At 63.0% G+C, this 9,208-nt stretch overlaps 1 protein-coding gene across 1 annotated transcript; it reads right to left on the bottom strand.

The window, feature by feature from the left end:
- Positions 1–4,899: 4,899 nt before the first annotated feature.
- Positions 4,900–8,796, bottom strand: LOC122190891 (basement membrane-specific heparan sulfate proteoglycan core protein-like). The gene is made up of 12 exons (XM_042891039.1): positions 8,508–8,796; positions 8,316–8,428; positions 8,086–8,233; positions 7,902–8,018; positions 7,579–7,663; positions 7,357–7,501; positions 7,187–7,286; positions 7,000–7,109; positions 6,814–6,922; positions 6,618–6,716; positions 5,626–5,847; positions 4,900–5,082 (listed from the first exon to the last, which is right to left on the bottom strand). The coding sequence occupies exons 5-12, from the start codon at positions 7,659–7,661 to the stop codon at positions 5,033–5,035; spliced, it is 918 nt and encodes a 305-aa protein (XP_042746973.1). The 5' UTR covers positions 7,662–7,663; positions 7,902–8,018; positions 8,086–8,233; positions 8,316–8,428; positions 8,508–8,796; the 3' UTR covers positions 4,900–5,032.
- Between the last annotated feature and the right edge of the window lie 412 nt (positions 8,797–9,208).

Here is a 9,208-nt window from a genome sequence, read left to right as displayed (position 1 = left end):
TTATCAGAGATACCGTCCTGACAAAATTACTTGGATTATTTCCAACACCACAAATGCACTCTCAAATTCTACATCACCAGGTTTTAGAAGAAAACAAAGACCTCTTCGCTCACAGCAAAATAAAAAAAAATAAAAAATAAAAAAAAAAAAAAAAAAAAAAAGTCTACTGTGAAAAGTTTCTACTGACCTTGGTCTTTGGGCTCATCGCTGGAACACAAGTAGAGGGCTCGCCGGAACTCCAGATTAAGAAACCACATTTGCAAGAAGGTGTTCACATAGCACGTGGCGCCGAGGTTCTTTAAGCCCACAAATGCATCCTGGTGTGAGAAAGAAAGCAACAGTTATCATCTGCCACTGCCGAGAAGCAAGCAGAAATGCAGCAGTTGGGGTGGGAGCAGCGGAGGCACCATGCATCCCTCTAACAGCTGGGACAGGTGTGACAAAGAGGTGCCCCCCGCTTCGTCCTGGGTCAGGATGCAGGCTGTACCTCCTTGCGGCGCTCCCAGTCAGGATCATCGATGTTATGGAAGCTATTCTCATCAATCTCGCCCATCCAGACATGCTCTCCGATGCCCACCAGGCAGTTGGGGTTCCCCCGGCAGTTCTTCCTGCAGGACCAGCACCAGGACAATCCGTCACCAATGGAAGGGACAGAGCCCCTCGTTTGGGAACTCGGGGGGGAAGGTGGGGACAGCAGGGGGGACCGGCAGCGTCCCACACCTCCCCAAAACACAGGGCTGCGAGAGAACTGGGGAAGCCCGCAGAGGGAGGATGGAAAGCGAGCCCCAGGGGCATGCTGAGAGCCGGAGGGAGCAAAAGGGGGGGGGTGGGGGGGGGGGCAGGGAGTAGTGCGGGCCCCAACGAGCCCAGGCCGCATATCCGGGGACAGACAGGGAGAGGGACCCCCAAGCTCCGGGGATAACGTGGGAAAGCGCTCCGGGGAGCGCGGGGGGCAACGGAGGGAGCTGGGGGAGAACCACGGCCCTGAAGGTCCAGGAGCGGAGGAGAGCTGCTGCCACACAGCCCCGGGGGGAGGCGGAGAGCGGGGACCGCGGAAGGAGGCGGGGGAAGGAAGCGAGGCCCGGGGCCGGGAGCTCGGGCCGGACACGCCCGTACCGGCAGGCGCCACGCTGGCAGGGCTCCAGCCTGACGCGGTAGGCCGCGTCGATGTGCTCCTGCGTCACCGACTCGGGCGGCACTGTCTCGGTCCAGCGCCAGGCCGCCTTCTCCAACTGCAGCCGCCGCCGCCCCGACCGGTAGCGGCGACGCTTAACGCCCGTTTGTGGCGCGAGTTGATGACGTCACATCCTGCGCGACGCAGCGGGCGGGGCCTACTTCCGGCGGAGCCTGCTTCCGGCGAGGCCGCTTCCAGCCGCCATTACGCGACGCCGCGGCCGTCCTGCAGCGCTCGGGTCGGACCGGTTTGATCCCCGCGGCCGTCAGCTCCGCCCCGCGCCGTCTCACGCACCGCCCTCAGGGCCCCGCAGCCGCCTCCATACGTCCTCGGACCCTATGCCCAACCTCCTCCGCACCCAATCCCTCCGCAGCCCTGTATCCGTACCCGTCACACCTTCATATCCGCGTCCGGTCCCCCCGAGAACCTGCGTCCCACCCCTCCAGACCCCCCGTGCTCCTACATCCACTTGTCCCGGGTCCCCATAGCTGCACCCGCGATCCCCCCGTATCAGTCCCGCGGATCCATACATCCCCCCTCCGTAAGCATCTGCTCCAGGCTCCCCCACGTATTCAACCCCATGCCCGCACCCCCCCGTGCTCCCTTTCCAGCCCCACACCTCCGTGCCCCACCCAAAGCACCGGCTTCCCCCTCTCTTCCCCCACAGAGCCCCCAGTTCCACCTGGAGCCCTGTGCCCCCGTTCCTCCTGGATTTCAGATGACAGCCCCAGGCGCAGACCCACACAAGGCCCCCACACTCGTTCTCTCTCCTTTAATGGGTGTCCCAGCACAGGGGGGCTGGGGGGGCCCGCTGTCCCCGCCAACACCCACGATTGTCCCTTGTGCCCCCCACTCAGGTGCCACCCCAGGAGGCACCCGAGCGACCCGGCCGCCCCAGCGTGGCTTGGGTCGGGAGTGGGGAGGGGGGGCTGTAAACATTCCTGTGGGGTCCCGGCCCCCCCGGAGCCATCCCAGGGCAGCGAAGCACCGTTTTCTCGTGGCTTTTTGGAAAAATAATAATAAACCCGACAAAACTCGTCCCCCAGGCTGTGTGGGGGTAAGAGGGGGGCTAGGAGGGGCAGGGGGCGACGGCAGAGCCCCCCACCGCGCCGTGCCGCAGGTCAATGGGGTGCTGGGGGGTCCCTGCGGGTGCCAGCACCAGGCCCCGCACACATCCCGACACGCCGGAGAGGAACTTGCCGGCTGTGAGGCTGCGGGGGTCTGGGGCACCGCCTGCAGGAGGGGGGGATACATGAGTGTGGGAACATGGGGACGCAGCACCCCGCGGTCCTCACGCAGGTCTGCTTCCCGTGTCCTGTCCCAAGTGCCATGCTGCATCCCAGCACCATATGTCCCCTTTCCCTGTCCCCTCTCTTTTCCTATCCCGTGTCCCACATCGTGTCTCATTGTACGTCCCCTCCCATGTCCCACCCCATGCCACGTCCCGTGTCCCATTCCATGCCACACCACGTACAATCTGGCATTCGTGTCCTGTCCCATCACTCCCATATACCTCATTATGTCCCATCCCTCATCCACATCCCCTGGTGTCCCATTCCGTGTTTTGTGTCCCATCGTGTCCCATACTTTGCAGCATCCTCTGCCCTGTGTCCCATCCTGCACCCACACCATGTCCTACCCCATACAGTCTCCTATGTCCTCCCTCCACCATACTCCATTATGTCCCACCACTTCCTGTCCCGTCTCTACTGTGCCCCCTGCCATGTCCCACATCCCACCCCACACCCTGTGCCCCCACCCTCCACATCTCCATACCGATGTAGACGCTGCCCTGGGTGTTGGCCATGATGTTGGTTCCTGGGGACTCTCCAAACACCGGCTCCTCCCCGTCCACCTGCAGCCACCCACGCCGGCCCTGCCTATGGGGCAGCATCAGCACCCACGTCCCAACCCCAACCCCAACCCCCACACCGTTGTGTCCTGACCCCACCTGGCCGCCATCACGTGGTGCCACTCGCCATCATTGACAGGGTCTTCGGAGACGATGGTGGCCTCGCCGCTGCCCAGCTGGTAGCTGTGGGGACACGGGGCTGAGCATGGGGACGAATGGGTGGTGTGGGACAAAGGGACAAAGGTGTCCCCCCTCACCTGAACACCAGGTGCCCATCCTTCAAACCCAGCCCCACGAAGTCTTTGGCTTTGCCACTCTCCTGTGGGCACATTGGGGCTGTGAGTGGGATGGGGACAACCCTGTCCCCTACCCAGGGCTGGATGCCCTGGCCGTGTCCCCGCTCACCGCCCCATGCCACAGCAGCAGCCCCTCAGTGCTGCTTGTCCTCAGCTCCAGTTCAATGGTGTCTTGCAAATCAGGTGCACTGCAACGAGAGGGGCAGGGCATAGGTGCAGAGCCTGGGACAGGGCAACACCATGGGTGCAGAAATGCAATGGGTTCAAGAATGCAGCAGGTAGAATGCAATGGGCGCATGAATGCAACGGAAACAAGAACGCGCTGGGTACAAGGATGCAGTAAGTTACAACAGCACAGTGGGTGCAAGAATGCAAGGGGTGCCACACAGCAGGAGGGGTGCTAAGTTATGATGGCTGTGATGCTGCAGGAAGGGATGCAGCACCATAATGGGTGCAAGTGCAGCAGCCTTGAAGGGTGCAACACCACGGGAAAGGTGCAATGCTGTGACTGTGGCAACGTGGTGGCCAGGGCAAAGCATGCTGGAAAGGATGCAATGCTGCAGTGGATGCAGCACCAGGAGAAAGGTCCAATGCAGCAATGGGTGCAGTGCTGCAGGAAGGGGGCGCAGTGCCAGGGGGAAGGTGCAATGCAGTGTGAAGAGGTGCAACACTATGATGGGTGCAATGCCATGAGGGTCCCGGTTCCTGCTGTCACTCACCCACGGGGGAAGAGGTGGCCGGGCAGGGCCAGGTAGGAGCCGTCACTGAACACGGCGCTGAACTGCCCAGGCGTGTCTGCAGGGAGATGGGGAGAGGAGGCACCGCTGAGCACATCCCCAGCAGCAGGTTTGGGTGCAAAAAGGGGAAAACGGGTGCACGGCCCCCAGGGGAGCGTACCGCTGCCACCGCTGCCTTCCTGCCAGTCCTGGTCCAGCTCTGACAGCTCCGCGCCTGCGGGCGAGAGGGCGATGGGGACCGTGGCTCATCCCCACATGTGCCCGTGTCCCCGCACCCCCAGCTCACCGTGCTGGCAGTAGGGGCCGCCATAGCCCTCGGGGCAGACGCAGCCGTTGTCCTTGCAGGTGCCGCCGTGCAGGCAGGGGTTGTGCTCCAGGCAGCGGTCGGTCACCCGCTCGCAGCGCGGCCCTGGGGACACGGTGGTGGCACATGGTGACACGGGCACGCAGGGTCTCGGCACCTCCTGCACCCGCTTGCACACACAGCACAGCACACTGCGCACACACCAGGCTCACGCAGCACACACACAGCCAGCCCCACGGCACTCACCGCTGAAGCCAGGGGTGCAGAGGCAGCGGAAGGGAGGGCTGCCAGCAGGCAGGGGCAGGCAGCGGCCCCCGTGCAGGCAGGGTGCGTGCAGGCAGGGCGAGCTCTGCCCACACTGCCCCACGCCCCGGCTGTGCAGGAAGCTGTACGACAGATCCACCTTCTTCCCATTGATAGAGACCTGCGCCAGACACAGGGGTTTAAGCCAGGGCACCCTGCACCTGGGGCACCCCGCTCCAATGCGCGGGGGGCTCACCTCACCAATGCACCCTTGGAACGAGGCGTTGGTGGGGGGCCGCAGGGGGGGGCTCCACTCCTCCAAGGTAGAGAGGGCTGTGCAGGTTGAGCCCCTGGCTCTTGCCAGGTGAGGAGCGCTGCACCGGGGCGCTGCCGTCCACCGTCATTGTCCCATCCTTGTGCAACCGCTCAGCTGTCAGCCGGTGCCACCGGCTCGACGCTCCGCAGCACCGCTGTGCCTGCAGTGATGCCATGACTCAGCACTGCCATCACCCCCAGGGAAGTCTGGGGGCACCAGGACTCCTTGGGGACCTGAGTGATGCCCTGGGTGATGCTTGGGAACTCCAAGAATATGCTGGGACCCTTGTGGTTCTCAGAGACCCCAATTGTGTCAGGATACCCGACAGACATCAGGAAACCCAATAGTGCCCAGAAATGCTGACAGCTCCCAGGGGCCAGATAGATGCCGGGGCACCCCAGATATGCTAAAGTTCTTTTGTGACATTTGGAGAATCTGGCAGTGCCTGGGGACCTGAGTGACACCAAGAAACCCCAACTGATGCTAGGGGAAGAGGGGGAGGGCAGCAATGCTTGGGATCCTCAGTGACATCAATGATGCCTGGGGACCCCAATGATGTCTGGGGACTCCACTGACATGCAGGGATCCCATAGTGCTTGGGAACCCCAGTGATGCCAGGCCACCCTGGCCAAGCCACCAACCCACATGGTAACACCAGAGCTCTCTCGGTGACACCAGGCCCCGCTGTGCCATGCCAGCCTACCTGAGCCCAGCTCATAATGGAACTCGAGGTGGCCACTGACCATGGCGAGGGCAACAAAGTCCTCAACTGGGGAGGCTTTGCCAGCACTGAAGAGCAGCAGTCCGTCCGGTGCACGTGGCAGGAACTCGGCCTCCACTCGCAGCTCATGGTGCACGTTGGTCAGGGGTGGGTATGAGACGAAGGCGCCCGCCTCATCGAAGGATGGCACGCTCACTGCCTCCCCTGCAGCACTCACATCTCAGCACCTGTCCCGATGGTGCCCCCCTCCCCTGGCTGGTACTTCAGGCCCTGACTCCACCATCCCCATCTCCCATGGTGGTACCTAGCCCCATTTCTGTGTCCCCAAGGTGGTCTCCAATTCCCCATCCCCACTGGATCCATGATGACCACATCCCCAAGCAGCAACTAGTTCTCTGTCTCCATCCCGCCTGTTTCCCCAGTTTTGTCCCAACCCCCTGCCCGTGTCCCCAGGGTCATTTCCATCTCCATGTTCCTGCTGCAGACTAGATCCATGCTCATGTCCCCAGAGTGGTCCCAGCCCCACATCCATGCTCACAGGGGGGTCTCATCCCCATGCCTGTGTCCTCAGAGCCATCTCCATGCATGCCTGCGCCCTCAAGGTTGTCCCATCCCCATGCCCGTTTCCAGGGTCACTCCATCCCACATCCCTGTCTCCAGGGTTGCCCCCAGCCCCATGCCTCTGTACCCAGGGCAGTCAGAGCTGTGTCATCCCCACTCCAACGCTTGAGCCCCTAGTGTCATCCCCATCCTCTATACCTGTGTTCCCAGGGGGTTCCAGCCCATTGCCCTTGTCCCCAGAATCATCGTTATCCCCGTTTCCATGTCTGTGTCCTCAAAGAGGTCCTCCTACCCCCCGTGCCCCTGTCCCCAGGATGGTCCCATGCCCATGCACATCCCCAGGAGAGTCCCAGCCCCACACCCCTGTCCCTGGCACTGTCCCCACCCGGTGCTCCACCCCTGTCTGTGCCCACCTTCAGTGCACCTCTCCCCCATCTTGCCCAGGTGGCAGCGGCAGCTGTAGCCCTGCCCATCTGGCCGGCTGATGCAGGTGGCGTCAGGCCCGCACGCCTCTGCAGAGGGACAGAGGGGACAGAGACAGGAGATGAGCACTGGGGATCCCCACACCCAGAGGGCAGCAGGTGACGCCCCTGTGGCAAGGGCACCCACCTGGGTGGCAATGCAGGGCCTGTGAGTACTCGCAGTTCCTGCCAGTGAAGCCTTGGGGACAACGGCAGATGTAGGTGCTGCTCTCAGCGTCCTCGCAGATGCCGCCATTCTGTGGGTTGGAGACACGCATAAGCACCAGGAATGGGACCAGTGGAAGGGGACAGCACGCATCATCCCCGACCTCACCTGGCAGGGATGGTCCTGGCACGTGGGACAGTTGGAGACGCCGTGTGCCGGCAGGTCCAGCTCCACAAAGGCCACCTCCTCGTTCTGGATGCGCAGCTGGTGCACGCAGCCTGTGGGACACAGCAAGGCGACACACTCAGCCCCACCCTGAGTGCCGGCCCCCAGCACCCACTGTCCCACTGCATACCCACAAAGCCACGGCTCAGCCCTGTCTTGGCCACGACGGTGTAATCAGGGTACCCACCGAGGTACAGCTCCTCATTCAGGCCCAGCCCTTGGAATTTGCCCTGCAGGCACAGGGGGGTGAGCACAGCCGCCCCAAATCCTCCCACAGCTGTGGGGTGCCCACACCCCTACCTGTGAAGTCCCGTTAACAGGGGGCTGGCCGTCCACCTGCAGTGAGCCTCGTGTCAGGTTACGGAAGAGGCGCACGGTGTGGTACTTGCCCAGGCGCAGCGGTGTCGGGTCCCGAATGGTGGCCATGCCAGAGCCAGCATCGAACGTACCATCAAACGGGGAGATATACAGGGTGAGGGGGGGGCTGTCCCTCCAGCTGGCAGTACTTTCCCGTGCTCTCACCTGAACTCGGGCCGCCCGCCCACCAGCCCAAAGGAAATAAAATCGGCGCCGCTGCTCTTGCGCTGCCCATTGTAGAGGAGCATCCCTATGGGGACACAGAGGGGTGAGCACGGCCGCAGCGCGGGGCAGCCCAGACGCACCCCAGGGAGCAGGGAGAGCAAAGGTCCCCGGGGTGGGCGCTCACCTGAGTACAGGATGAGAGCTAAAGGAAGGAGAGAGATGGAAAGGAGGACGGACAGACGGAGGAGGAGAGAGAAGGAATGAGAGCAGGCCTGTGTGGCACAGTTGGGCTCAGGGGGCTGAGGGGCCCCCATGGTGCTCACCATCGGCAGCATCAGGCCGGAAGGTGATCTGGATCTCGAAGGTCTTGTAGGCATCCTTGATGGTGGGCAGCGGCAGGAAGGAGCAGGGCGTCTGTGTGAAGTAGGGCACCAGGCGCTCTGCGGGGACACGGGGCTCAGCACGGACAGGGATGCCAGCCCCCCGGCCCGTCTGTCCAGTACTCACCTCGCACCTTCAGCACGTAGAAGGCTGTCTCCTGGCCGCGGCGGTTGCTGGCAGCACAGGCATAGACGCCAGCATCCTCAAGGCGCACAGCCGGCAGCGTCAGAGCGGTGCCCTCCACCCGCGCGCCTTCCGGCAGCTCCCCCTCCAGCTGTGAGGACAGCAGGGGTCAGCACCCATAGGGCACCCATCCCCGCCTTCGCACAGCCTCGTGTCCCCGCATCCCTGCTCACCTTGCTCCAGCTGATCTCCGGCACGGGGAAGCCAGATGCCAAGCAGGGCAGGACGGCTGCCGAGCCCACCGACACCTCCTTCACCTCTGGCTGCCCGGCGATGTGTGGGGCGGCTGTGGACAAACAGAGCTGTCACCCCTCACGTGGGGGTCGGGGACACCCTCCCCACACCATGTTCCCATCTGCACTCACCCTGCACGTGAAGGATGACGTGGGACTGCACGGTGCCCACAGAATTGGTAGCAGTGCAGCGGTACTGCCCTGCATCCGCCCGCTCCACCCGCTCAGTGGTCAGGGTGCCGGCACGAACCAGCACCCCCGGGTGGATCCGGCCCCCCACTTTGCTCCAGGTGACGTGTGGCTGTGGTTCGCCGAGCCCTAGGCACTCCAACTCCACCTCCGTGCCTGCCAGCACCGTCTGCACTGCCGTCCGGATGTTAATCAGGGCCCTGGGCAGAGCTTGGGGGGGAGATGGGATGATTTAGGGGTGACCCCGGGCAACAGGAGGCACTGTGGGATTTGGGGAGGCAACCAGCAAAGTGAGAGAGTGGGGGTACCGGGGTGCCCATGGAGAGAGGTGGGAAGAAACAGAGTGCCCATGGGTATAGGGAGATGAGGGGTTTTGGGGTACCCATGGATATGGGGAAATAGGGGAGGTACCAGAGTGCATGGGGAGAAACAGGGGGCATTGGGGTGCCCATAGGTGTCCACGGGAGAGACAAGGGGTACCAAGGTGCACATGGATGGGAGGAGATGGGGAGCACCGGGGTGCCTGAGGGCAACAGTGAGAGATCAGAGGGTAGCAGGGCACTAAGGGGAATGGGAAGAAATAGGTGAGTGTTGGGGTGACTATAGGCATGGGAAGAAACAGGAACACTGTGGTGCCTGTAGGC

The sequence above is a fragment of the Lagopus leucura genome, unplaced genomic scaffold (genome assembly GCF_019238085.1).
Source record: "Lagopus leucura isolate 7727_CA_CO unplaced genomic scaffold, USGS_WTPT01 35403-0_obj-0_obj, whole genome shotgun sequence".
Taxonomy (NCBI): domain Eukaryota; kingdom Metazoa; phylum Chordata; class Aves; order Galliformes; family Phasianidae; genus Lagopus; species Lagopus leucura.
The sequence above is the reverse complement of the archived record's forward strand: the minus strand, read 5'-3'. Positions and strand labels throughout refer to the sequence as shown.

Coding starts and splice junctions, on each gene's coding strand:
- LOC122190891 (XM_042891039.1), bottom strand. CDS start 7,661: ATGCTCCTCTACAATGGGCAGCGCAAGAGCAGCGGCGCCGATTTTATT. Junction 5,848..6,617: donor GGGGGAGAGGTGCACTGAAG/GTGGGCACAGAC, acceptor TGAGTGCTGCAG/GGGAGGCAGTGAGCGTGCCA. Junction 5,083..5,625: donor CCATTATGAGCTGGGCTCAG/GTAGGCTGGCAT, acceptor GCATCACTGCAG/GCACAGCGGTGCTGCGGAGC.